The sequence below is a fragment of the Herpailurus yagouaroundi genome, unplaced genomic scaffold, assembly GCF_014898765.1.
Source record: "Herpailurus yagouaroundi ecotype Mexico unplaced genomic scaffold, PumYag 216, whole genome shotgun sequence".
NCBI lineage: Eukaryota > Metazoa > Chordata > Mammalia > Carnivora > Felidae > Herpailurus > Herpailurus yagouaroundi.
In genome coordinates this window covers 1,993,635-2,021,587 of record NW_024412447.1, presented here as the reverse complement: position 1 = coordinate 2,021,587, position 27,953 = coordinate 1,993,635, and the positions used below count along the sequence as shown (strand labels likewise).

At 55.3% G+C, this 27,953-nt stretch overlaps 2 protein-coding genes across 15 annotated transcripts in view; one reads left to right on the top strand and one right to left on the bottom strand.

Moving 5' to 3' along the window:
- Positions 1-502: 502 nt before the first annotated feature.
- On the bottom strand, positions 503-17,962 carry BRAT1 (BRCA1 associated ATM activator 1). Of its 6 annotated transcripts, none has more exons than XM_040455751.1 (14): positions 17,709-17,962; positions 16,792-16,935; positions 9,218-9,372; positions 6,761-6,908; positions 5,909-6,281; positions 5,527-5,646; positions 4,383-4,474; positions 3,574-3,692; positions 3,314-3,500; positions 3,019-3,092; positions 2,273-2,375; positions 2,068-2,166; positions 1,713-1,888; positions 503-1,401 (listed from the first exon to the last, which is right to left on the bottom strand). In XM_040455751.1, the coding sequence occupies exons 2-14, from the start codon at positions 16,916-16,918 to the stop codon at positions 703-705; spliced, it is 2,472 nt and encodes an 823-aa protein (XP_040311685.1). In that variant the 5' UTR covers positions 16,919-16,935; positions 17,709-17,962; the 3' UTR covers positions 503-702. The 6 variants fall into 6 exon arrangements, with proteins under 6 accessions (XP_040311685.1, XP_040311688.1, XP_040311684.1 ...); XM_040455754.1 differs by having other exon boundaries at positions 16,792-16,866; positions 17,709-17,847; XM_040455750.1 differs by lacking the exon at positions 17,709-17,962 and adding an exon at positions 17,214-17,685 and having other exon boundaries at positions 16,792-17,122.
- A 2,743-nt stretch (positions 17,963-20,705) lies between these two features.
- The window catches only part of IQCE (IQ motif containing E), a 42,986-nt gene continuing 35,738 nt past the window's right edge, over positions 20,706-27,953 (top strand). For 2 of the 9 annotated variants that reach the window (XM_040455743.1, XM_040455739.1), the window contains exons 1-3: positions 20,706-20,862; positions 26,307-26,354; positions 27,698-27,743. In XM_040455743.1, the coding sequence (XP_040311677.1) occupies positions 20,827-20,862; positions 26,307-26,354; positions 27,698-27,743 (130 nt within the window). In that variant the 5' untranslated portion in view covers positions 20,706-20,826. The other 7 variants (XM_040455744.1, XM_040455742.1, XM_040455748.1 and 4 more) reach the window with 6 other exon arrangements.

The window sequence follows — 27,953 nt, the reverse complement described above, 5'->3', positions numbered from 1 at the left end:
CTTACCGCCGGGAGGCCAACGGGAGATTCTCCATCTTACAGATGACAAAACAGGTTCTAAGAGGAAGTGATGAGCCCAGGGTCACCCAGCCCAGAGACGGCAGAGCTAGGACTGGTGCAGCCGTGTGGCCCCCTGGGTACTGGCCTGGTGTCGCCACCAGCAGCTCTCCCTGCCTGCTCAGTAGAGACAGCAGACTCTGAATCACTACAACCTGACAGTGATCCCGGGGGTTCAGAGGCTGGGAACCTGGCCTCGATCCGACCCGGGGTCACTATCACAAGGGGCCGGAACCCAGGGCTGAATGCTCTCCTGCCCAAGCCACTGTCTCTCTGACACCTGGGCACCCCTGGGGCACAGTGGGGTCCAAGTGGAGACCCCCAACACGTACTCCCATGAAGCACACGCCTGTCCGGCCAAGAAATCCCTCCTCAGTCGCTTCTCCAAAGCCCCCTGGGTCTGGCACTCGCACCTACCCCGGGGCAGCCTCCAAACACAGGCCGGCTCAGCGGCGGGACCAAACGCCGTTTATTTTGAGTAAAAAATAAGCCTCTTCTTTAATAGTACATCAAAAGGGACTCTTCAGCCTTGCTGGTCTCACCTGGTCCTGGCCTCCCCAAGAGGTCCCTCGTGCAGCCAGGCTAGAGCTCTCTGGGTGACAGGGTCGCAAAGAAGGGCCGTAAGGGGAGGCCCGGGGAGGCTGCCTCAGTAGCAGTCCGCCTCGTCCTCCCCCAGAGCGCCCACCGTGGCCAGCATGTCCTGCAGGAGCGACTGAGGGCTCTTTTCTACGCGGTCGCTGCTCTCGGCCAACACGCCCCGAAGGCCCTCCAGGTCCATAGACCTCAGCACAGCCACCACGACCTCGGGCTCCAGGTACCCCAGCGGCTGGCCCTGATCACCTGCCTGCCACCTCTGCAGGGCGGACTCCACAGAGGCCACCTCAGGGACACTCCCGGACCCCTGCGGGCCGCTGTAGGAAGCAGTCTGGGCCCTCAGGAAGAGGAGAAGGTCACAGGACTTCTGAGCCACGGGTCGGTCACAGTCAAACAAGGCACGAAAGGCAAACTCGAAGAGCTGCACTCGGCAGAGTGGCCGCAGGGCCTGGGCCAGTGGGCTCGGCGGGGCCGCCACGGGCGGGGTCACGGCATAGGGACAGTGGGAGCTGGGTCGGCCCAGCGTCTGCTCCAGGAACACCAGTGCCAGCTCAAGGCCCTGAGCCCGGACCTCCCAGTCCAGATCCTGGCTCGCCACCTGGAGCACCCTGGCCACAAACCGTTCCGTGTCCCCTGCCACGTCGGCGTGCCCGTCCCTCAGCCACTGGGTGAAGACGTGCATGACAGCCCTCCGGGGGAATCCCTCCGAGTCTGTGGACAGGATGTGCAGGAGCTCCGCGAGCAGGCTCTTCTGAAGGACAGAGCGAGAGACAGTGGGAGGGGAGCGCAGAAGCCAGAGCTCCTGCTGACGAGCACCTCCGGCGGGTCTGGGGGCTAGTGCTGCTTTTCCCCGCGGCCCTCCATTCGCTCACGTATTGAAGAGGGAGGTGACCACGCCCGAGTGACAGGGGTACTTAGAAGCAGAGCCAGAGACTCAGGTGATGCGGCCGACTGGCCCCTGGCCCCAGACCACCCATGACTGGGTGGTGACCCACTGGACCCTGAGGGTGAAGACAACGGCCGGACGTGAACTACCTGGCCTCGGGACCCACCACCTCCTACCTGCTGGCCCCCTGGGTGTTCGGGGCTGGCGGGGGTGACGCGCAGCCCCTGGCTGGAGAGCTGTCCCATGGCGGCCACTGCGCTTGCACGGACGTAACTCTCAGGGTCTCTCAGGAGCTGCTCGGTGAGCTCGGGCACCTCGGAAGCGAGGAGTGCGCGTCTGAAGCCAGCCTGCCCTAGGGGTCCAAGCGACCACGACCAGCTGTGACCAAGGGCTGAACTTGTACCTTCCTTCCTTCCCTCCTTCCCCAAGGGCAGCCTAGGCGGTTGGGTTCCCAAAGCCAACAGGAAACAACCAGTGTGCTCAGGCTGAGCCCGCCCTCCCGCAGCCACCCCCGCGTGCCCCTGCACTCACCTCCCCAGTGTCCGATCATCTGGGTCAGGAACTCGAGGCCAGAGTCCCTCACCTCCCAGCAGGGGCTGCACAGGCGCTTAGGCAGCACAGGGAGAAGTTCTGCAGCGGGAGGGGCAGCTCAGGGCGGCCCAGGCCAGACCCGCCTTACCCCGGGCTGCCCCACACCCACGACCCGCTCCGGTGTCCCCGGGCAGGGCCAGGCTACCTCTTAGGAACAGCTGGGCGTGGGGATCCAAATCACTGCAGCCAGGGGTCTCAGGTGAACTCTGGAGCCACCGGAACGTGGCCTGGAAGGCCTTCTTCAGAACCTGGAGCAGGCAAAGCAGGGCTGCAGGGCCAGGACCGGTGAGGGGCGAGCTGGCCTGCCTGCCTGCCCCCATCTGCCCCCGCTGTGCTCCTTCCCCTGCTCAGGGGCACAAGGTGGGACCCCAGGCTCAGGAAGAAGGAAGCACTGCGTTTCATTTTTCCAAGGCAGAAGCACCGGGCAGCGGCTAAACGGGCATCCCGGGTCACGAGACAGGACGTGGCAGCTCTCAGCAGGATGCCCCACTACCGGGGAGACAGGATTTCCGCACCAAGACCCAGAAACTCTCCAAGGCCTCCTCTCCTCAGAGCCCCAGGAACCCACCAGGCCTCTTGTCCCAGTCTCTAACTGCCTGCTTGATGGCAGGTGGCAAACGCTGATGGAGTTTAGATCCCAAGTGCAGGGCGGCCCGGCTCTAGAGTCCTTCCGTCACAGAGAATTCTCTGCTTTCCATGGCCCATGGTCCTCACCAGCCCCGGACAGTCCCCGTGCCACTGCCCGCCCCTCCAAATTCACCTTAAGGAGCGACTCTGGCCCCACAGAAGGCCCTGTCCTGAGCGGCCTGCAGAGGTTCTCCCCACGCGCTTCCCCCTCCTCCCCACGCTCCTCCCCCTCCCAGCCCTCCCCGCCACACCCTGTGCCTGTACCGTGGGGCTGGAGTCTGGGCTTGTGAGATATTCCAGAAGGACAGCGAACACCTGTGTCACCAGCTCTCGGGGACCTGAGACAGACAGATGAAGCACCCGACCTTCCCTTCCAGGGGCCTCCCCAGCAGAGTGTGTCAACCCAAGGAGAGCAGGGGAAAGAACCCACCGGCCAGCTGAACCCGCTGTGCCCTAGAGAAGACACAGAGGACGGCAGCCCCAGGTGCAGCTAGCGGCAGGCAAGCGGGGCCCGGGGCGGGGGGGGGGGGGGGGGGGGGGGGGGGGCACTCTTCCTCACCTGTCCCCTGAGACAGCGTCCCCAGGAAATCGAGGGCCGCTCGCTGGACCCGCACACAGCCCACCAGGAACGCACAGAGGTGGCCCCCCGCGTCAGAGGTGGGGGTCGCCGAACCACTGCAGAGCCGCAGTATCGTCACCGTGGCGCCAAGCAGGGGCGCCTGAGGCCAGGGTGAGGGGCGCTGGGGCTGGGAGAGAGGGAAGGTCAGTGCAGGCCCGGGTCCTGCTGCTGCCGCGGACGCAGGCCGGGGCCACGCTTACCAGTGGCTGCAGCAGCTCCAGGTGGGCCAGCGTCCGGCACAGGAGACCCACACAGGCCACCTTGGAGGGGAGGAGCGTGTCCACCGTCACGGAAGCGCCCCCGGTACCGTCCAACGAGTCTGGAAGCCAAGCCAGAAGGAGCTCTCATCAGCGGCGCCTCCCGTGTAGCCACTGAAGGCCTGGCTGCCGGCCACGGGCCCTGTGGCCGTCACCCCACGCTGAAGACCAGGACCACAGCTTCCCAGCGGGTGACGTGCCCAGGCTGACATGGGCTGGCCAGACCTGGGCTCTGAGCCTGTCTGCCGGGCGCCCGAGCAGTAGAGCCCAGCTCTGCCCACAGCCCGTTCTTGGGCCGATACCGCTGCTCAGGACATTCGTCTCTGCGCTCGGCACGGGGCCACCAGGCACCCCTGGGTCCCCTTCGCTAGTCCTCAACACACTGTGTGGCTGAAGCAAGACAAGTACGGGAGGGGCGGTCGCCCTGCCCCGGTCACAGAGTCTAGATGCACCAGGTCTAGATGCCAGCATGTGCCTGTCCTGGGTCGGGAACCAGCATGTGGTACAGGCCCGTGTAACCACCCAGCTGTTCTGGGGCCACGTGAGATGACGCCCGCGGGGGGCGAGGCTGCCCCGCTAATTCCAGGGTAGGGACACGAGAGGAGCAGCAGCCACGTGTGTGACAACAGGCTCCCCTCCACCACTTGCACAGTCAGTGGGGGCAGCGAGCCGCCTGCCCCCACACCAAGGACGTGCCCAGGGCCCTCGGGGGCTGCCCTCCTGCACCCGCCCACCCTCAGGAAGCAGCATACCTAGGAGTCCGGGGGCCTGAGCGGTGGCTTCAAGGACACAGGTCAGGGGCTGGAGGAGGACAGCAAAGGCCTGGGCCCTCAACGCCTGTGGACTGAGCACAGAGGACACGGTGAGTGCCCTTTCCCGACCCTGGGGTGAGGTGGCTACTACCCCTCTAACATCCCCAGCAAGTCTGGGGCAAAGAGGCAGTGCTGGGACTCTGGACGCTCCCTTGAGAAACAGCTTCTTTTCAAGCACTGTGACCGGCACTCAGGCCACTGGCATGCAGGCCACCAACGCGGGACCCCACAGGAGCACCTCCCCAGGCCCCAGGAACAGCCCTAGGAAGGAAGGCCTCATCACACGTGCTCCAGGGGACAGTGCCCGCTCAGGACCAAGGGACGGGAGGCCCCACCTCCCGGGAGAGTCGCTGCTGCTCTGTCTCCCAAGTCCTCGGGCTCAGGGTGGGGTGGGGGACTCAGCCAGCACACAATTCTGCCCCGGGGGCTGCCCGGTCCTCCCCTTTCAGCCACTACCTCCTCGTGAACACCCGGAGAGCCTGGAGTTGAGAGCCAGGCCCACGTCAGATACACAGCCCCTCTGGTGAGTGGGTCCTGTGGTGACTTTCACCCCCAATCTGGGCCAACACGACCACCTCTCATCTGCCCACAACCCTACAATGACCTCCTCGTTCTTCCCATCTCTGGACTCAGGCATCCTTCCCTTACCTGCAGGAAGCTGGCCAGCCTCTCCTGCCCACTGGGTCCCCCCTACTGTCCCAGGGCCCCAGCGCCATGCACACCATGGCAGCCCAGGATCTATAAGCTAAGGCCGCTGGGGAGGGGAGGGAAGCAGGGGGCGGCAGAGAGAGCGGACCCTGGGTACGAACCTAGCCCTGCTCTGAGCAGAGCAGCTCAGAGTCTGCTCTATCTCCGGGGAGCCTCTAAAGCTCGTGTCTGAAGTAGTTATTCTGTCGCTGCAGCGTGCAGGAAGCCACAGCAGACGGCAGTGCCTCTGTAGTAACTGATATCCCACCAGGCCACACTGCCGACGGCCACCTCCGACTCTTTAGTTTCAGGAGCTCCCTGAAAGCCCCCCGGCCCCCAGGCAGGGGCTGAGACCTCTCTCTGCCTGTCCTTGCGCAAAATAAACCCCAATCCTTACCACTCCTGCAGTTTCAGGATCCCCAAAGCCAATGGCCCTGCTTGGGTGGGGCTCAGATGGCTCAGAGTCTGTGCTAAAGTCTCCCACAGGCCACAGCTGGACGAACTCAGCACCGGAGAACTGCAGAGGACCCCAGAAAGTAAGTTACTTCTCTGTCCTGTCCCCCAAAGCCCGTGCAGTGTCCAGTGGGACTGCCACAGCCCCGGGGCCACGCACGCCCAGCTGAGACGGAGCCTTTCTAGGTGTGAGGGCTTTCAGACCCCCTCTGGCATTCCCTCTGCCGCCGGCGGTGGCCCCAGGTGTAACAGCCACTCTAAGGCTTCCCAGGGAAACGAGCACCCCTAACTCCTGCCCACTCCCAGCTGCACCCCAGGGGACTGACCGGGCCACGCTGAGGAGGAGATCCACGAGCGAGTGTGCAGCGGGGACGGGGTCTTTCTCGAGCAGACAGGCCACAAGGGGACTCAGCCGCACCCACAGGACTTGCGTCCAAGGGTCGTGGCAGTGCCCGAAAGTGGTGGTCAGCACGTTTAGAGCCTGTGTGATCTGCGGGGTGGCTGCGGAGCGCAGGGACTCCTCGATGTGACTCACTATCTTCTGGGCACACACTGGCCAATCACCAGTCTGCAGGCCAGGGTGTCCCTCAGCTGCACCTTGCAGAGACAAGCCCAGGATGTGCACCAGGAGCTGCCCAGCTGCCGAGGCCACAAACAGGCTGGAATCTCCCTGCAGGGAGAAGATGGTGTCAACGGCACCTGGGGTTGGGGACAGGGACAGGGAGAGAAGAAAACGGGGTTCAGCTGGAACAGAATCCAAAGCTGCTTTAACTTCAGAGCCTCAGGGGAACAGCATGAACGCCGCAAGCCCCAGGAGGCACCGCGAGGGCCCCGCCTCCCCTCTGCTCAGAGGCAGAGGAACAGGAATGGAGATTTCCAGACCCTTGGAAGGAAGCTTTTGATTCTAATGAGTTTCAAAACCACCTGACCTGCTGGGTCTGACCTCCGAGCTGAAGCACACTGCAGTGACCTCGAAGGGCCTCTAACCGCCCCTTCCCCACCCCCCCCCCCCCCCCCCCGCCACCCGGCTACCCCACATGCTCCTCACAACAGCCCCGCGATAGCACAGCCGCTTTCACAGAAGAGGAGACGAGGCCCAGCACGTTGCAATGATCTCCCTGGGGCCGCACAGGCGCGGCCAGGCCACAGGCAGGAACCGGACCAGGCAGGGCACTCACCACAGTCGGCCAGGAAGCACAGGGCACTGGGGTGATGCGCCAGGGAGCGCAGGCCCTGGATCCAGCCGCTGCGCACGCTGGGGGCGGTCCAGGCGGCGCCTCCGAGGGGTCCTGCCTCCCCAAAGAGCCTGGGCAGCAACTCCCCCTGCTGGGAAGCGGAGAAGGAAGCGGTGACCTGGGCAGGTTCCTGGGAGACGGGCACTTCAGAGGTGGCTTTTCTACCATTCAGGGCTGGTCGAGGCACTTCCTCGGGGAGCTCTCTCAATCACTGCCACACGAAAAGCCCCCAGGCAGCCGTGCCTCCGGGAAGTGGCAGTGGCCACCGGCACAGCCACACCAGCCCCAGCAATGCCAGGTCTGCCTTGCAGGACACAGCTTTTGGGGAAGAACGGGGTTGTAAACAAAGGTCCGTCACTCCTGTCGGTTTACTTCAGAAATCCTCGCCCTGAAAACAGAACCACGAGCTCCGTCTCCAAACGTCCACCTGTGACCGTGACATTGTGCTCACGGGGTCTCAACGGTCTCCACAGACCACCGAACTCCTGAGTTTGGCATGTGGGTCCACCAAAGCGGCCACCCTCCTCCAGGTGTCCCCCCGCCCCGATGCCCCGCACACCTGCGTCAGGCCCCGCTCCCTGCACCTGTTCAAACCTTTACAACCCAGCTGCGAGCCCACTGCCCCCACAAAGCTGACACCACCCCCGCAAGCCGGCAGTGGCTAACTCCCCACTCAAGCTCCACTGGCTTAGGGACACGTACGGTACAATCACACACCGTCCTACACTTCCTACCACGGGCATCACATCCTTGTTCACTCCTGGGTTTCCACACGACACGAGGGAAGCCTGATGCTGCCTCTTACGAACAGAGCTGCTCGCTGGAGCAGTTATTCACTCTGAGCCTCTCCTACCCCCGCAAAAGAAATGTGGTCAAAGCCTGCGCCCTGCCTGGGCCACAGGGCGTCCTGCTCAACGATGGCCGACCCTCAAGGTACAGGAACTGTCCAATCACCTCAGACTCCAGGATAAGGGACAAGACTCAAGAGACAGATTCCAATCCCCTACGGCTAAGAGTCTAATTCTATGATGGCCGTGGGCCCCAGAGGGGCGCCACTGGCAGTGGATCTGCGGTCACCCAAGGGGGACCCTCCTACAGGTACAGCCCCTCCCCAGGGCAGATCGTAGCCAGCGGGCAGCACAAAGACTCTGCCACCCCCTTCCCTGCATCGTTGGTCTGTAGGTTCCCCGCCTAGATGCTGGCCCCCGCTGAACAACTGGCTGACCAGGAGCCCGTGGGGCTGTGAAGGGGCAGCTGACAAAGGGACAGGAGGCCAGCCCAGTGCTGCGGGCCCAGCAGACAGGAGGGCAGCCTTTCGCTGCCGACTGAGAGCCCGCACCCGGCCTGGGCCCCTCGTCCCTGCTTACAGCCAGCAGCAGACTCTCTAGGGTCTAGTGTGAGTTCTGCCGCTTCTGCGGGGTTCTCGCACTAAGCCCCCCGGCATTCCCTTGTCTAGGAAATAGAGATAAAGAGTGCTGATCTGCCGACTGGCCAGGGCTCCTAGGATGGAATGAAAGTGACCTTGCAAACCCTGAAGAGCTAAGCTGCAAGCTCTGCAGGCACGTGAGGGTTAGCGTACGATCCCACGAGAACAGCAAAGGCGCGCCCCGGAACGCTGTGGTGGGTCCCACGGCGGGCCGGTCGGTGCCGGGCTGTGCCTCTCGGGAGACCGCATCGCCCAAGCCAGCAGCGTCCGAGAACGGCACCCGGAGTTACTGAGAGGACACATCCCTCCCCGCTACTGTCCCCTCTTCGAGCGACTCCATCCCGGCATGGCCTCCCCGGGGCCCCTCACGCACTGCGCCAGAGGAAGCTGGTGAGCCTTCAGGTGAGCCGTGAGGCTCCGAGGAGCCAGGGGTGCCGTCACAGGGCCAGACAGGCGTATGGCAGGCGTCGCCTCACAAACCCCACTGTGCCCGCCCGGGACTGTGAAGAGCTGTTGGACGCACAGCTGGGGCGGGGGGGGGGGGGGGGGGGGGCGGCTCTCCAAGCCCCCTGCCTTATTACTCAGTAGAAATCCTCACTAGGCCCTCACTCATCCGTCCCACAGGACTAAGTGCTGGACAGATGCTCTCGGTTAAGCCTCGTGACGGTCTACGTGACACGCCAGCTCTCCTTCCGTCACAGGAAGACACTGAGGCTCGGAGGGCAGGTGTCAGAGCTGAGTCAACCCCAGCTCTGTGTTACTTCAAAAACTCTACCCCTTCATCCCGTCATTCCCGGTCAGTTTTTCAAAGAAGGATTACGCTGAGGAAAAAAATCCCGTGGTGCACGTCAAAACATGGGGCAAGCCACGTCTCAGAGACCCAAGGGTCACGACAGCCGCCGCTGCTCTGTGCGCCTGCAGAAGAAAGCCGTGTACTTCCCGGTGGGGCTCTCGGTGGGAGGGCCCAGGCTCACCTGAAGGTACTGGAAGCAATCTTCCTGGGCTGCAAGCATGCCCGCGAGGCGGAGGGAGAAGGCGAGGACTCTGGGACTCAGGTCCTGGGGCTTCAGCACGTGGCAGAGCAGCCCCAGCAGGCAGGGGTTCTCCTGTAACAACAGCAGGCTGGACCCTGCAGGAGGGCCCGGCCGGGAGGAGTGTCACTGAGGCCCAGTGATCAACTCTCCCTCGAGGCCGGTTCTTCGGGCAACCCCCAGACCTCCTCTCCCGTGGCCGGATTTAGTAATCGCTCTGGGCGAAAGTATTCGCAATGACCGCAACAAAGGAGTCGGCGCTTCAACGCAGCGAGAGGGCACAGACTAGACAGCTGTCACCTCCGACACAGCGGAGGGGCAAGGACCAGCAAACCCGAAGGCGATCTATCTTGCTGATTACAAAAGGAATGCAAGTTAAAGCAGAAGACCCTCTCTACCTCTCAAATGGATACTTTCTTCTTAAACCAAGAGCACTCAATGCAAGGAAGGACAACGAAGACATCTGAGACGTCTACTCGGCCACGCTGCTGTTCAGAAGCGCCAAGAGGGGGAAAGGGAACTGTGGGGCAAAGGCGGGCAGTTTCCGGTTGGGAGGCCCTTGCTGAAATAACTACCAGAGAATGTGGTTCACTAAGAACGAAAGAGAACAGCGTGAAGATTAGAGAAGCACGAATCAAAGAAACCAGTAAACATGTGGGCAAATCTAAAAAGCGCCGATTTAAAGGGGATGGAGAACCATCTATCGTGCTAATGGTCAAAAGAAAGCTGGAGTAGCCATACTCATATCAGACAAGCAAGATTTCACAATAAACACGCAACAAGAAATGAAGGGCATCATATTGTAATGAAGGAGTCTATCCACCAAGAAGATCTAACAACTGTAAATATTTACAACATGAAGCACCCAAATATGTAAATCAATTAATCACAAACATAAAGAAACTCGTTGATAATAGTACCATAACAGTAGGGGACTTCAACACCCCACTTCCCGCAAAGGACAGACCATCTAAGCAGAAAATCAACAAGGGAACGATGGCTTTGAATGACATACTAGACCGGACGGACTTAACAGATATTTTCAGAACATTTCATCCTAAAGCAGCAGAATATACATTCTTCTCCAGTGCACATGGAACGTTCTCCAGAATAGATCACATACTGGGACACAAATCAGCCCTTAAGTAAAAAAAGATCGAGATCATACCTTGCCTATTTTCAGACCACAGCGCTATGAAACTTGAAATCAACCACAAGAAAAAATTTGGAAAGACCATGAATACTTGGAGACTAAAGAACATCCTGCTAACGAATGAATGGGTTAACCAAGAAATTAAAGAGGAAATTAAAAATTACATGGAAGCCAATGAAAATGAAAACACGACAGCCCCAAACCTTTGGGATGTGGCAAACGCGGTCATAAGAGGGTAGTGTATCGCAATCCAGGCCTTCCTAAAGAAGGAAGAAAGGTCTCAAAGACACGTGACCTTACATGTAAAAGCGCTAGAAAAAGAAGTGCAAACAAAGCCCCAAACCAGCAGAAGAAGGGAAATAATTAGAGCAGAAATCAATGATACAGAAATAAAAAACAAAACAAAACAAAAACAGAACGGACTGATGAAACCAGGAGCTGGCTCTTTGAAAGAATTAACAAAATTGATAAAAACCCCTAGCCAGATTGATCAAAAAGAAAAAGGAAAGGACCCAAATAAATAAAATCATGAACGAAAGAGGAGAGATCACAACCGACACAGCAGAAATAAAAACAAAATAAGAGAATACTATGAACAATTATACGCCAACAAATTGGGCAATCTGGACAAATTGGACAAATTCCTAGAAACATATACACTACCTAGAAACAGGAAGAAATAGAAAATTTGAACAGACCCATAACCAGTAAAGAAATTGAATCAATAATCAAAAATCCCCTAACAGACAAGAGATGGCTTCCCCGGGGAATTCTACCAAACGCTTAAAGAAGAGTTAACGCCTGTTCTCTTGAAGCTGTTCCAGAAATAGAAATGGAAGGGAAACTTCCAAACTCATTCTATGAAGCCAGCATTACCTCGATCCCAAAACCAAAGACCCTACTAAAAAGGAGAACTACAGACCAATTTCCCTGATGAATATACATGCAAAAATTCTCAACAAGATACTAGCAAACCGGATCCAACAATACATTAAAAGAATTATTCATCACGATCAAGTAGGATTTATTCCTGGAATGCAGGGCTGGTTCAATATCTGCAAACCAATCAATGTGACACATCACATTAATAAAAGAAAGGATAAGAACCACATGATCCTCTTAACAGATGCGGAAAAAGCTTTTGACAAATTACAGCATCCTTTTTTATTTTTATTATTATTTTTTTTTTTAATTTTTTTTCAACGTTTTTTATTTATTTTTGGGACAGAGAGAGACAGAGCATGAACGGGGGAGGGGCAGAGAGAGAGGGAGACACAGAATCAGAAACAGGCTCCAGGCTCCGAGCTATCAGCCCAGAGCCCGACGCGGGGCTCGAACTCACGGACCGCGAGATCGTGACCTGGCTGAAGTCGGACGCTTAACCGACTGCGCCACCCAGGCGCCCCTACAGCATCCTTTTTTATAAAAACCCTCAAGAAAATAGGGATAGAAGAATCATACCTCCAGATCATAAAGGTCATATACAAAAGACCCACCACTAACATCATCCTCAACGGGGAAAAATGGACAGCCTTCCCACTAAGGTCAGGGACACGACACGGATGTCCACTCTCACCACAGTTATTCAATACAGTGTTGGAAGTCCTAGCCTCAGCAATCAGACAACACAAAGAAATAAAAGGCATCCAAATCGGCCAGGAGGAAGTCAGACTTTCACTCTTTGCAGACAACACGATACCCTATATGGAAAGCCCAAAAGTTTCCACCTAAAAACGGCCAGAACTGATCCATGAATTCAGCAAAGTCACAGAATATAAAACGAATGCACAGAAATCGGTGGTATTTCTATACACCAATAATGAAGGAGCAGAAAGAAATCAAGCAATCGATCCCATTTACAACTGCACCAAAACCCATAAAATACCTAGGAATAACCTAACCAAAGAGATGAAAAATCTATACACTGAAAACTACAGAAAGCCTATGAAAGAAACTGAGGAAGATACAAAACAATGGAAAAACATCCCATACTCATGGATTAGAACAATATTGTTAAAATGTCAATACTACCCAAAGCAATCTACATATTCAATGCAATCCCTATCTAAATAACACTAGCATTCTTCTCAAAGCTAGAACAAACAATTCTAAAATTTGTATGGAACCAGAAAAGACCCCAAATAGCCAAAGCAATCCTGAAAAAGAAAACCAAAGCTGGAGGCATCACGATTCCGGACTTCAATCTGTGTTACAAAGCTGTAAGCATCAAGACAGTATGGTACTGGCACAAAAACAGACACATAGAGAAATGGAACAGAATAGAGAACCCAGAAATGGACCCACAAACATATGGCTAACTTATCTTTGACAAAGCAGGAAAGAGTATCCAGTGGAAAAAAGTCTCTTCAGCAAATGGTGCTGGGAAAACTGGACAGTGACATACAGAAGAATAAACGTGGACCACACGAGACACAAACTCAAGATGGGTAGAAGACCTGAACAGAAGACAGGAAGCCATCAGAATCCTCGAAGAGAACACAGGCAACAACCTCTCTGACCTCAGCCATAGCAACTTCTTACTCAACACGTCTCCGGAGGCAAGGGAAACAAAAACAAAAATGAACTACTGGGACCTCATCAAGATAAAAAGTTTCTGCACAGCAAAGGAAACAATCAGCAAAACTAAAACGCAGGAACCGACAGAATGGGAGAAGATATTTGCAAATGACGTATCAGATAAAGGGTTACTATCCAAAATCGAAAAAGAACTTATCAAACTCAACACCCAAAAAACAAATAATCCGGTGAAGAAATGGGCAAAAGACACGAATAGACACTTCTCCAAAGAAGACATCCAGATGGCCAACCGACACATGAAAAAATGCTCCACATCACTCATCATCAGGGAAATACAAATCAAAACCACAATGAGATACCACCTCACACCTGTCAGAATGGCTAAAATTAACAACTCAGGAAACAACAGATGCTGACGATGATGTGGAAAATGGGAACCCTCTTGCACCGTTGGTGGGAATGCAAACTGGTGCAGCCACTCTGGAAAAGTGTGGAGGTTCCTCAAAAAATTAAAAACAGAACTACCCTATGACCCAGCAATTGCATTACTAGGTATTTATCCAAAGGATACAGGAGTGCTGATTCAAAGAGGCAAAGGTACCCATGTTTATAGCAGTGCTATTGACAAGAACCGTATGGAAAAAGCCCAAATGTGCATCGACTGATGAATGGATAGAGAAGATGTGGTTTATACATACAGTGGAATATTACTCGGCAGCGATCAAAAAGAATGAAATCTTGCCATCTGCAACAACGTGGATAGAACTAGAGTGTATTATGCTAAGCAAATTAAGTCAGAAAAAGATAAATACCATATGGTCCTACACATGTGGAATTTAAGATACAAACCAAATGAACATTAGGGAAGGGAAGTAAAAATAACATAAAAACAAAGAGGGAAACAAACTACAAGAAGTTCTTAAATATAGAGAACAAACTGAGGGTTGCTGGAGGGGAGCTGGGCGGGTGATGGGCTAAATGGGAGAAGGACATTACGGAGGACACTTGCTGGATAAGCACTGGGTGTTGTATGTAACTGATGAATCACTAAATTCTATTCCTGAAATTATTATTACGCTATATGTTAACTATTTTGGATTTAAATTTTAAAAAATAAATAAAATGCATATGCTTTAGAATATCAAAAAAAAAAAGCACCAAATGTGAAAATTTTAAATAAATCACTTTTGACAGGGGTTAAAACAAGGTGGAATCAGAATACCAGACAACAATAAAAAAGAGGCTTGTGCTTGGCTGGCATTAAAGTGCCCTAAAATCCTTGTGTTGTTGGAACAGAAGATGGAGATTCTAGTTAACTTTTGACTTTTTACATCCAGTTTGTGGGGGAGGTAACTGCAAACGAACAAAAGTGGAATGCATAACTGCCAAACCAAAGAAAGAAAAACTTAAAAACGAAAGCTTTATTAATCCAATGGAGAGTAAAAAAGGAGGAAAAAAGAAACAAAGACAAGGCCTCGTAATTAATTAAAAATACGAGAGAAGATAGTCCCAACGTAACAATAAGCTAAACAAACGAAGCAGACTGTCTGTTAAAAGAGCTGCTCATCTTCGGTTAAGAACCAGGCCGGCAGCACGGTGCTTCCGAGAAGCGAGGAAGCGGCACAGAAAGGATGGGCTTACGGCGTCGCAGGTGCTCGGGCCAGTTCCTGCTTTCGAAGAGTTGCCGCGGCAAGAGAACATCTGACAAACCTGACTTTGAAACAAAAAGCACTATCGGTGCTTCAGGGAAAAAGTCATTGGTCAAAGAAGGAACAGTCTAAGCCTGCGCGTACCGAGGCTAACTTCACAGTGTGCCAAGGAAAAAGCAGGACGTCAAAGACAAATGGTTGAATCCACCACCTCAGGGTAGGGTCTTCACCTCTCTCAGGAAACAATCAAGCATACCGATTAGCAGGAAGACAGCAGGCTTGAACAACGGAGACGTGACTAAGGAGCCAGCGTGGAGCCAGTTCTCTGATCGTGTGGAGCAACAAGGACCACAGAGCACAGGCCGGGGGGTGGGGGGTGGGGCGGGTGAACTGAGAGGGGCGGCGGGGGCAAGTGAACTGCTACTGGGCACCAAGTTTCTCTTAAGGAGACGACAATGCTGCAGGATTACACCATGGCAATGAGTGCACCGCCCCGTGCGTGAGTTCACTAAAAACCAATCAATTACACACTTTGAGTCAATTCCATGGTACGTAAATCATATCTCAAAGAAACCTGTCCAGGGGCTCAGTCAGTTGAGCATCCCACTCAGGTCACGATCCCGGGGTTGTGGGGTTGAGCCCCACATTGAACTCCCTCGCTGAGTGTGGATCCTGCTTAAGATTCTCTCTCTCCCTCTGTCCCTCTCCCCGACTTGTGCTCTAAAAAAAAAAAAAAAAATTTTAATAACAAATAAAGAAACCTGTCTAAAAGTAAATTGCAAACTCTGACTACAAACAAGGTCACAACTGAGGACTCTACAATTACCAGAAACAGCAGCATATAGGGAAATCTACAGAACGTCTGAGAAAACTGTGTACCCTGCCGTGATAAAAGCCTCGATACAAAGGAATCAAAACATAAACAGTTTCTAAGTCCAATGAAATAAACTAGAAATCAATAATAAAAACACTGAAAAAAGTCCATATTGTAAATCTAAAAAATTACCCTTTTAAATGATTTGTGCATGAAGAATAAATATCTCAGTAAAAAGTATTAAATAGTTGGAAATAAATTACAGCAAAAGTAATTTTGAAGGACGCAGCTAAAATGATGCCTTCAGAAAAGTGTGTAGCCTCGGGTGCCTATATTAAAAAACAAGAAAGACTTAGATATTCAACTCAAAAGAGAGTAAAAGTGCAGGATAAACCAAAGTAACAATTAGAAATTAACGGTACGGGATCTACTCTAAGGCAATTACCAGCCAAGAGATCAAACATCTGCGTGAAAAGACGTGCATGCCAAGAAGCCATTACGGCATTATTTATGATAAGGAGCCTGAGAAACACAACCACCTAATAGCAGTGGTGTGATTATACCCATTATGGTCCATGCACACAGGGAATGCCACACGGTCAATAAAATCAACGTGTTCCACAGAGAAAATGCCCTCTGCAATGGTTAACAGAGAAAAAGCACGACACTGAGTTGTATTTACAGTGTGACTTCATTTTTATAAGAAAAATGCAGCTGGGGGCACCTGCGTGTCTCAGTCGGTTAGCATCCGCCTTCAGCTCAGGTCATGATCTCGCGGTTCATGGGTTCAAGCCCCACGTCAGGCTCTGTGCTGACAGCTCAGAGCCTGGCACCTGCTTCTGACTCTGTGTCTCCCTCTCTCTGCCCCTCTCCCGCTTGCTCTCTCTCAAAAATAAACATTAAAAAATTAAAAAAAGAGAAAAGAAAAATACAGCTGTATGACGTCAGGAAAAAAGGCTGGAAGGAAATTAACCAAGTTGCCGGTGGTTTAATTTTCCTCCTGACGGCTTTGTGTTGCTCCAGGTTTAAAGCATACGTATTAATTTCATAATAAGAAAAGATTTCTTCAACCAAGTAAGTGCAATGACAACAAAGTAAGTTTGTCTATGCCCTCTGCAGCCCTCTAGCGTGAAATGGACAAGAGGAGGCCTGAATCAGGGCTGGAAGCAGCCTAACAACGTCAAGATCAAGTTCTCCTGCTCATTCACTCAGGCTTCAACTGGACGTATTCCCAACCAGCCAGGTGGAATCTCCAGGATGTGAAGGAAGGGAGCCAGATGGACACCCCTTCACCTGGACAGGGGAGTCCCATGCACCATCTGGCCTCTAGGCAAAAAGACAACAGCAGCACCCTCCACCTTACCGGCTTCAGTGATGGTTTTAAACCAGTCCAGCAGCTTCTCCAAACAGGTGTCATCTGCCACAGGCTGCCTGGGGTCTGCCAGAACGGAACAGAGAGCCGGGAGGAGTTGGGAGCACTCTGGGTCCATGATAAGGCTGGAGATTCCTGCAAAGAAAAGGTCAGGGCCAGGTCCCGCCCACCCTAATCACAGGCAGCCGCGGTGTCCGCTCAGGCCCCAGAACTTTCACAGCAGGCCAGGCGCTGCAGGACCACAATCCTCCGAGGGAGCTGCCAGGGTGGTACTGGGAGGTGTTCCGGAGCAGGCAGGGGCCCTGAGTTCTGGCCGCCCTGGCTGGAAAGGAGTCTGGTGTAAACCACGAGGTCTCGGGTGCTGAGCCTGCCACCCCTGGACTCTGGTGGGAGGGGAACGGCTGGATGCTCACCCAAACTGCCCGTGGGCCAGTCTGGGGTGCGTGCCTCCTGGCGCTAGCCGCGCGGACAGGGGAAGAGCGTCTCTCCCGGGGTCAGCGAGTCTGTAACCGACACCCCCGCAGCCAGCAGTGTGCAGAGAGGAAGGCGCTCCGTCCCGGGTCCGTCTCTCCCGGGCCGGGGTGTGCACCTGTGTCTCCCGCCTGGGAGGGGACGGGGAGCCCGGAGGTCATGCGGTCAGGGAGGGTTCTCTCGGGAGCTGGGGGCTGTCAGTGGCTCGGTCGCAGCCGGAAGTGGGTCTGTCTGTCCGTCCCCGGTGAGGCTAGGTCCCTGAGAAGGGAGCCCTCCCTGCGGACCCCGCTGCCGCGCCGGGCACCGGCCTCCCGAAGGGCCCGGAGGGAGCACGAGGCGGTGGCCGCGGTCCGGCTGGCCCCAGGATGCCCCAGGGCCCCCAGCCCCTCTTCCTGACTCCGCCGGGTCCGCCACCCCTCCCCAGTAGCGCCCCTCACCAGCTCCGCGTCCCTCCGCCGCCTCAGGCCCCGCCCGGGCCGCGCCACTTGCCGGATCTGGAGGGGGCGACCGCAGAGTCGGCGGCCGGGGAGAGTGTGAAAGTCCCCGAAAGGCCACCCGGGAGCCTCGGGAGAAAAGAGCTCAAGCTGAGAAGCCCTCAGACAGGCCGGCGCCAATCCGGTGACACCCGACCCATCACCTTCGCAGGGATGCTCAGTGGTACGCGCCTAGCGCCCGGCGGGCATCGCGCCAGAAGGCGGGACTTCCGGCGGAAGGAGCGGGGCTATGGCCGGAAGAGGCGTGGCCTCGCCCGCCAGTATTCTCGGTGTCTGGGCGTGCAGGAGGCATGCAGGTGCCGGAAGGGGCATCCTCATCCTTAAGTCGAAGTCAGTGTCCTTTGGCCTCACAACTGAGCCCTCAGGGCCCATTAGCTGTGTGCCAGAGGTTCTCAAAGCCAGTGGATAAAACCCAGTTTCATCTTCCCTTAGCGTCAGTGTTTCAGCACGATTTGGGGGGAAACACCAGGTATGTGTTAGGATATAGAAAGCAAAATTCCTACGGGTACTGAAATGAAAAGGAATTTTAAAAACATGGACTTCGATGGGTAATCACTTCGGACACCCCGCCCCTTAGAAGCACTTGGGTGAAAAGGTTTGAACTACACAGTTTTCCCCGAATTGTGATTCCTCATTGTAAAAAAGGGGATACTCCTATTTGCATGATCGAGCAGTTGTTGGGGAAAAGCATCTTAACAGTAGCACTGTGCTCAGTGCTTCACTTAATATAAACTCGGATGGAAAGAGCCCAAATGATCATCCACGGATGAATGGATAAAGAAGATGTGATACACACACACACACACACACACACACACACACACACAATGGGGTATTACTTGGCAATCAGAAAGAATGAAATCTTGCCATTTGCAACTACGTGGATGGAACTAGAGGGTATTATACTAAGCAAAAGTAGTCAGCGAGAGAAAGACAAATAAATGACTTCATTCATATGAGGACTTTAAGACACAGGACAGATGAACATAAGGGAAGGGAAGCAAACATAATATAAAAACAGGGAGGGGGACAAAACAAGAGACTCTTAAATATGGAGAACAAACAGAGGGTTACCGGAGGGGTTGTGGGAGGGAGAATGGGCTAAGTGGGTAAGGGGCACTGAGGAATCTACTCCTGAAATCATTGTTGCACTATATGCTAATTTGAAAGTAAATTTTAAAAAATAAAATTAAATGCATCCACTAAAAAAAAAAAAAAAAAAAGCTCGGATGATTCTGCACTAACCTCAGGAGGGTGGGTACTGTCACCATCCACCCAGGTGAGGAAACTGAGGTGCAGAGAGGCGAACTCCTAAGGTCTTATAGCCAGTGGGCTGGCACGGCTGGCATCTGAACCTAGGCATTCTGACTCCAGAGCTGAATACCAGATTATACAGGCCCACAATTTCTTACCTGAAACTTCTGGGGACACATGGGTCAGAATTCGTAATTGTTCACACTTAAAGAGAACCTATGTGGTGCATGTACAGTGTGTGAGATTACCATCCCAGCAGGGTTTGATGCAGTACACCGTATAATGCGTTAAAAGTTCCGCGGTCACGTTAATATACACTCCAGGTGAAATAAATACACAACCATAAATAGCCTCAGCTCAGACTTTTGTCGACAAACGAGTTCAGGTCAGAACAGTTTTGCCAACCAATGAATTCTGAAAGGCTTTCAAAAGTTTTCCGAATTCAGAACAGCAGATAAAAAGCCGTGGACATGTACTGTCTCTATAACTAAATGAGAGGAGGTAAGTGAAAAACAGAATCAGGAAGGGCAGGGGGACTGTGGAGCTCCAGGAGTGGAGCAGGGGGTACAGGGGCATAGGTAGTTAAGGTAGCAAAAGCTTTTGTCCTCCATGTGGGCAATACCTCGAGGAAATAAATGGAAGTTGTTAAGATAAGCAGTTCAGGTTCTCTGTGCCGGTGGAGAGCCACACCCCCTTTGTGTACAAGTGAGGACACTGACGAAAAGAGAGCCATGAACCTGCACTATATGTTGGTGCCAGAGCTAGACCAGTAATAATGTGCCAGCATTTCGGCTACAACACGCTACAGTGGGTGAGGACTCATTCATTTGTTCACCACACCAAGAGAAGTGTCACATTGCACTCATTCTGGAATGGGCAACTGTTCTCTAAGCACTTTACAGATGTCGACTCAGTTGATTCTCACAACAACCCATTTATCAACATTTGTGGAAACAGCAGCACACAAAAGTTATAAGGACTCCCCGGACACCAAATACATAGTGAGCACCTGCTCTGTGCCAGCCCCTGTTCCAAGGGATGGAAAAAAGGCCGTGAACAAAACCAAGCCCCTGCCCCAGAGAGCTTACATTCTGGACATGGAATGCTCTTGTAGATGATAGATGTCAGGTGGCTGGAAAAAGAAAGCAGGGTGAGGGGACAGAGTAGGTGCCCTTGGACACCTGTATAAAGGAGCAAGAAAAAGCATACTTGCTAATAATAATTTCAATAAACTCTGGAGCCCAGTGTTCCTAAAGATCTTCATGATGCCCACTGAGTTGCAGCGCAAACGCAGTATATTTATTGTCGTGGGGCTACTACATCAGAACCCTAGAGCTTAAGATAGAGATCAGGGAGGATAATTTTCTGAACGCCGGGTGTCCAGAACTAGCAGCCTGCACAAGCTCCTTGTCCCTTTTAGCGTTAACCTAATAAACGGCAGCATCCTGCTCTGTGACTGGCGCACAGGCTTGTCGCGGAGCCTCCACGAGAGAAGGCGGGGGACGCACTCCGGGAACCGTTAAGCGCGTTCCCGGGGCTTCAGCACCGCAGGGCTCTGAGCCTCGCCCCTCTGGGCGCGCTGCGGGTCGGCCCTCGGGCTTCCCGGCGCACGCGCAAGGTCGGCCGGGCTCTCGGGCGCCGGCCACATCCGGGGCTGTGCGGGCGCGCGGTTACCATGGCAGCGGGGTCGCGGCAGGCGCGCGGGCAGGGAGGTCCGGAGGCTGCGGGTGGCTGGGCCGCCAGCGGAGCCGCACAGCCGGACAGTCGCGCCCGCAGCGCCGAGGGGCGGCCGGGCGGCGCCGCAGCCATGTCACTGGGCACCGCGGATCCGGCCTCGGAGACGGTAAGCGCGGGCGGGCCTCCTCGCTCCCTCCAGCTCGCCGGCTCTCGGGGCCAGGCGCGGTCCGGAGGAAGGGGCACACGGCCGGAGGCCGCCGGGTGACAGCTGCCATTATTGTTACCGCATAAGACCGACCCTTGGGCCCCCGCCCGCGTGCAGCCGGCCGGGCGTCGCCGCCCCTCACCCAGCCTCCAGCCGCCCCTAGACCCCGCCAGCCCGTGCACAGGCCGCCGCTTCCAGGAAGCCCTCCCGGACGCCGCGCCCTCCTTCGAGGCCCCGGCCTGTGCCGAGCCTGCTACCGCGGTCCGCGGGGCGACGGAGCTTACTGCGTAAGTGCTGGCCCACCCGTGCCTCCGGGGCGGGGGGCAGCGGCCGGCCTGGGTGTGCAGGGGGAAAACCCCCCCGCCCCGACAACAGTGCCCTGCCGGGCGCTGATGGGAGAAGGCTTCCCCGGGGGAGGCGTCCCCAGGTTTACTCCTTTGGGTGAGGGCAAACGTGCTGTCCGCTTGTGCCTTTCCCAAGTGTTTTGGGTGCACCCACTACCCGCTGGAGGGGAGGCATCCACGTGGGTAAGTGGCATTCCCGTTGGGGGAGAAGAAGGCAGGAAACAGAGCGTCAAGATCACTTCAGAGAGTGAGCTGTGCAGAAAATAAAACAGGCCCCATGTGATGGAGGTGTTGCAGAGGGCTGCTTTGGACGGGGTGCCCGGAGCAGCCGCTCTGAGGACGCCCTGGATGAGGACGAGAAGGAGACAGGCTGTTAAAGACTTGAGAGCAGTGGGGCAGCAGCATGTACTAAGGTCCTGAGATGGGAGAGTGGGGTGTGGCGCAGCGCCTGCATGAAAGCTTGCTGGGACCTCCTGGGGGAAAGGGGTGTGCATGGAAGGTGGGCACCCGCCTGGCCACGGGAGCCGTGCAGGCCATGCAGGGAGCGTGGATTTTACTGCAGGCGGGGTGAGAAGCCTCGGGAGGGCTCCAGACAGAGGGAAATTTGCTCGCTTTGCTTCCTTCTCACTGAGAGGGCAGCACTCAGCCAGGCTGGACAGCGAGGGCCCAGGCTCAGTGCTGCTGGCCCCTGGCAGCGACTGAACTTGTCCCTCAAGGCAGCGAGTCTTGCCTCATCTGGGAGGCCCGCCCACCTACACAGGACTCAGTTACCGCCATGGGTCCTTCATCTTTAGAAAGTGACGTTTTATGTCGTGATTGTAAAACTCCTGACCGTTAGAGAAAACTTAGAAAGTCCGTTTACCTGCCCAAGACCTGGTCAATATCTAGCGGATTTCCTTCCAATCCTTTTGCAATGCATCTTTTTCCACGCACCTTTGAAAAAACTTGAGAGCGTATGTGACTCGTTTTGTCACCTTTACTGTTTAACTTGTTGTTAGCGTTTTCCCACAGCCGCACGTTTTCACGAGCATGATATGAAAAAGTCTAACCTGTGGATGCCGTTATTGTTTTCACCCATTTCCCTGCTTTTTACTCTTTTGTTTTCGCTGTTCAGCTATTAGAAACAGTGCTACTATAAACATCCTTACACGCATAAACATTTGCTAAGCCCCTTACGTGTGAGGCTCTGAGGACACAGAACAAGTTAAGCCATGTTGCCTTGGTCTCAAGGAGTTTGGTCTGGTGGAGAAACTGTCGCAAAGCTCTCTCCACGTCTAGCAGACGCCCTTGGTCCAGGCTACCTTGTGGCTTTTCTGCTAGCTCGCATCTGTGCTCAGTTAGACAAGAACCTCTTGAGAGCAGGCACTGTCCAGTCTGTCCGTTCTCTCAAGTCCCTTGGAATAGAGCTGCCTCTAGGCTTGCTCGTGAACTTTCGCAGAGCGCTCACTGTGTGCCAGGGGGCTCACCGTGCGGCGGCTGTAAGCGGCTCCGCTGACCGCAGTACAGAGCCACGGGGGTGACGTAGAGCCTGAGTGGGGCCACGGGTGATTTAAGGGCCAACATTCGTAAAAAGGCTCACAGTTTCTAGAACGAGACAAGAAGAGCATTTATTAGACATTTACTATGTGTAAGGTTCTATGTCGCGTGCTTTATTAGCCCCCTGGCCCAGACCTCAGGTCTCCTCTCCCCCCAGCCCTGCCCCCGACCTTTGGCTCACAATCTCCTGTGCTCTCCTGCCTCCCAGATCACCCTGCAGCCTCACAGCACCACGGCTTGAACATATTTATAATGGCTGCTCTGAAGTCTTTCTAAGTCCCTCATCCGGTCTGCTTCAGAAGTTTCTATTTCTGCTTTTTTTCCCCCTTCTAACAATCACACTTTCCTGTTTCTCTGGGTATCTCATGGTTTCCGTCGGAAGCTAGACATTTAGATGGAATGTGACAGCGACCCCGGGTCGCCACCCCTCCTCCCCACGGGCTTGGTGTTTGCTTGGTGGTCCGTGTTTGGTGAGTGTGACTTAGCTGGACTAACTCTGAGGTCCTCCTGCCCGCGCTGTGCAGCCTCTGGTTCCCTGCAGGTTTTGTCTTGTTTGCATCTCTCTTAACTTCACTACCTAGGGGTCACCCTTGGGTCAACAGAAGCCATTTTTTGATCAACGGCTGTGGGTAAGCCCCTTGGCCTGTCACACTGCGTGTGCCTGTGTGTGCGTGTGCGTGCGTGCATGTGTGCATCTGTGTGCGTGTGGCTTGGAGGCTGCTGTCACAGTGCGCGACTTTACGGTTTTGCCCACCCGAGGCCAGGGACTAGTAGCTTGGATTGCCCCTCTCCGTCTCCCCTGCACGGGCAGCCTTAGACGCGCACGTGCCCTCCGGACCTCTAGATATTGTACCTCTAGGCCTGGCTCCTGGGAGCGGCTCTTGTGTCGGGGTGGTTTCTTGTCCAGCCAGTGTTTGCTTCGAGGTTGTGCTAAGACCCCTCAGCCAGGGTTGGTCTAGGTGTGTGGGGAGTGTTTCCAAGCCCTCCTTAAGCCCACGGCCACGTGCGTGCGGTCTAGCACTTGGAGGCAGCCTCCCTGACCCTCAAGGTCGACTGTGACCCCAGGAAGGCTCTTCTGGGCTCTGTTAAAGCTTCTGGGTGCTCTTCAGATTGGCTTCCTGCTGCTGCTGTCACAGAGCTCGGAGGGCCCTGTCATGGCTCCCCACCACGTCCCCATTGTTTTCAACTTGGCATTGGAATTAGGGAGCCATTGGGATCCTCCACCATGCACTACAAATACAGCCAGTCCCCTGTGCTACCGCACGGGGCCAACAGCAGGGACGGCCTCCTCGAGTGACAGTCCTGTTGTGGTGCAGGGAGGTGGGGGCCTGACCCTCCCTGAGCGGAACCTCTGCCCTGAGAGCAAGCTGGGGACCTAGAATTCCTAGTCGGCTGCTCCTGGGGTAGGGCTTACACCCTCCTTCTGGGCGCAGGGAATCTCCCCCACCGTTCACCACTGTCTTGCCTGCACCCACCTAGAGCCTATCTCCCTGGAGTAGTTCCCGTGGGACAGGGCTGGGGGTGGGGGGGGGCAAGGGATGCCCCGGACTGTTCTCTCCCAGATCGTAAACGGCTGTCTGTTGAGGAGACAGTCGTCCGAGCTCCTCACCCCATCATTCTGGAAGACCACTCCTAGGGAACGTATTCCTTCTTCTCCGACACCGTGTACTGAATCCCCGCAGGCACCCCCATCTCCTTCGAGACCCGCTCTTTTTTCCCAGTGTCTGCTTAGTACACATATCCTTTTGTGCTTTTGAAAATCTGGTAGAGGAACGTGTTCTCCTTTGTTGAGGAAGCTGGGATGCACAGGGTCAGTGGTGTGGCCAACGTCACACAGCCGGCGGGGGGGCACGATGCTGCTCTGGGCCCCGTCGGGCTCTCCGCCCGCCTGCCCCGCGGCCGCCCCCGGGCTCCCGCCGCCCAGGGAAGGGGTGCGGCAGCTCAGACTGTGCTCAGAGACATCGACGCGTTCATTGTCTTTAACGCAGCCCCTGGTCTGTCTGCTGCAGCCTGAAGAGGTGAGCCTGGAGCGGCTCCGCGTCCTGTCCCGTCCCGTCTGGCAGGACTGGCGGGCACAGGGAGCGAAGGCGGGGAGGATCGGCCGGGGGGAAGGCGTGGTGGCTGAGCGCACCTGTGGGAGACAGATCCCTTGGTTTTGTCCACCACACAGGTAGCCTCGTTTCCCTGTTGAGCCTTCAGGCCATTAAACAAGTAATGATGACGAGCGTCCACAGAGAAAGCCGTCGCTCCTCCTCTGTGCGGTTTCCAGTGGGTCCACACCCGCCGTCGGCAGGCGTGTCCTTTGCGATGCCAGGGCGCGGTCGCCACCGTGTCTCCCCAGATCTGGCACGGGATCTGCACGTTGAACCTGCTGCCTTCCCTTCCTAAACGTTGGGCATCATTTTCACACGCTTCGCTCAAGGAAGACGCTCTGTGATCGTCACGTGCTAGTTGTACCTTAAAACATCACTTGTGAAATGGCGCAGAAAATCCGTCAGTGGCCGATGGAAGATTCTGTTTATTTGGGGCACACGACCTTCCCCCCGTCCCACATCAGGTCACGCCACACCTTTAGTCCGGACCCTGTGTTTCAGATCGCTGGGCTGGAGGGCTGCCCCGTCCCGACAGCGACACCTTACCCACGCCCCACCCCTCTGGCACGGCCATATGTTTCCAGTGGAACATCTGCTGGAAGACTTGTTCCTTAAAGTCCTGATACTATGGCCATATGGCTTAGTCCGTACTTGTGCTTTTCAGAAGGCAGCAAAGTCCCACGACGACACCGTGTGGGTTCAGCCGCACCCACACGGCTTGCTGAGACACGCTCACCAGCCAGACACAGCCTTCTCGGCTCCCAGGACGGGTGTCAGTTCCTAACTCCCAGCAACCACACCGCGAATCAACAGCACGGCGATCAGAGGGGATTTACGGGTTTATGTGTGTTCCTCCCTTCCCTTTTTTTAGGATTTAAAACTGAGTGAGTTAGCACAGAAGCAGTCTTCTCTTGGGAAATGACATCCTCGCACTAAAATTAGGCGGTACAGGTTTTCCTCTACCCCCCACGGCCGGGCAGGAAGGTTTCTACGGCCAAATAAGGCATGTATTAATGCGCGTGTGTTTTTAAATGACTTTGGCTTGTTCTTGTCAGGATCCAGTCCCAGGTCCCTTGTGCCTTGATGTGAAGATGAATAAGAGAGCATTTAAACGATGTGAGACACGTTCCTTTTCTCCAAAACCGTTTCTTTATCGACAGTACATAGCGGATCCTTGGATGTGGTGCCGCTAGATGGACAGACGTGGAGCAGCCCGAGCGGGTGGAGCTTTGTGTCACGTCCGCCACCGTTCTTTGGGCTGCAACCGAGCGGGCTGGCCGCTGCCCACTTTGCATGTTCTGAGCTAACTCGGAGCGGGTTTCTTGAGTCACTGCCTCAGCAGCCGTGGATGGGCTGTTTTCACTTTGTACGTGTGACCGTGGGGGGCCAGGCAGGTTCCCTAAAATTTCACTGTTTCCATCTCTTCTTCCAGGGAGATGACAGTCTATCCGCAATTACCTTTGACTCTGACTTTGAGACGGTGAGTGTGATCGGGGCACAGCCGCTTGTCCCACTGCTGGTTATCTGGCCCCTACACGTTACCCAAACACGCCCCCGGCTCTTTCCCCGCAAACGTGACGTTTAGAGCCGGAATACACACTCTAGGGGCTACTCTGCACTTGAGGAGTTTTGAGCCCTTGGTTGGTATAGGTAACCGTGATTATAATTTTAAAACTTGTATCCGGGTGTTAGTTGTGAGCAGAGTATATCTGAGGCACATTCTAAGGTCTTATCCTGCTTTTGGTTTTGGTGTAGCATGAAGGGGGGAGAGGACTCTAGGCTGGAGAAGGGATTCGCTTTGGCAGCCGCGGCTCTGGCAGTGTGTGATGTCCTGGCACGATGGCCCCAGGGTCCCCTGGATGCCAGGAGTGGCCTGAAGGGAGAGTGGCCAGCAGGGGTCCCAAGGCAGAGCAGCCCCCAGCCTGGCCGGTCTGGGTTTGTCTGGGGAGCCGCGCTGGGTAGAACGTGCAGCCTGCCGGCTTCGCGGTCACAAAAAAAGAGCACAAGGCACGTGTCCAGCAGGCAGAGTCGCAGACGAGCCTCAGCACATGGCTCTGAGGGCACGTGGCACCAGCAGGTCTCCGTTCCACCTCGGCTCTGCGCACTCGAAGGGGAACATCACGCGCCCGTTGTCTGCGGTGAGGGACCTCTGCAGATTAGGGGTGTTCCCTCAACACCACTGAGGCCGTGGACCCGAGATGCTCCCCGGAGGAGTAGGGATCCAGCTCATGTCCCAGGGAAAATTCAGATGGCAGGGCTCACGGTTCTGCTGGAAGGGAGGGAAGAGGGATTCTCTGTCCAAGAGGAAGCCGATGAGGTTTGTCCTTTCCCTGGGCACACGGCAGGGCCCAGTTCTGCAATCTGGCATCAGGGTTGCCCTGGGAGACGGTGTTCCGACAGGGCCCCTCCCGTGCGGGACCGTCCCTCCCCAGTGGGGTCTGTACTTGCCGTATTCCTGCCGAGTCCATCCTGGTGGACGGTCACAGCTTGGCGCTGCAGGCACTGGCCTGAGGACAGTCAGGGGGGCCGAAGATACGCTGTTCGTGTGGCATCTTCAGCGTGCTTCTAGGTAGTGTCCCGAGAGCTCCCGGGAACCCAGTGCAGCCCGAACACCGCACGGATCACGTTTTCCGGGGTCACCTCGCTGCGCTGTGTGTTTCTTCCCGGGCTCAGCCTTCACTCATGTCTCTGCTGAGTTAACCTCTTCTCTCGCTGCCCTTGCACCTGCTCTGACCCGTCCTGAACACGCCTGTGCTTCACTTTTGGGGCCATCGGGCTCCTCGAGAAGGCTCAACGTGCTTTACGTCGTTTCTTTTCTTTCAGAAAGCAGAAAGGAAAAGTTTCCACAAACCTCCACCCACATCACTGAGTAAGTATGACCAGGCATTTCATCCCTCCAATTTCTGCACTTTAGCCCAGAGAAAGGGTTTTAGACGCTGTCCTTCCCTGATGTCTTGGGAGAAAGATCAAGAATGTCTTCTTCAAACACCTGGGGTTATCAAGAAGTGACACTCCCACCACTTGGCTCCATTTTGTGGTGGGGTCTCGGGAGCCGGCACTCTCGGGGTCCCCGCCTTCC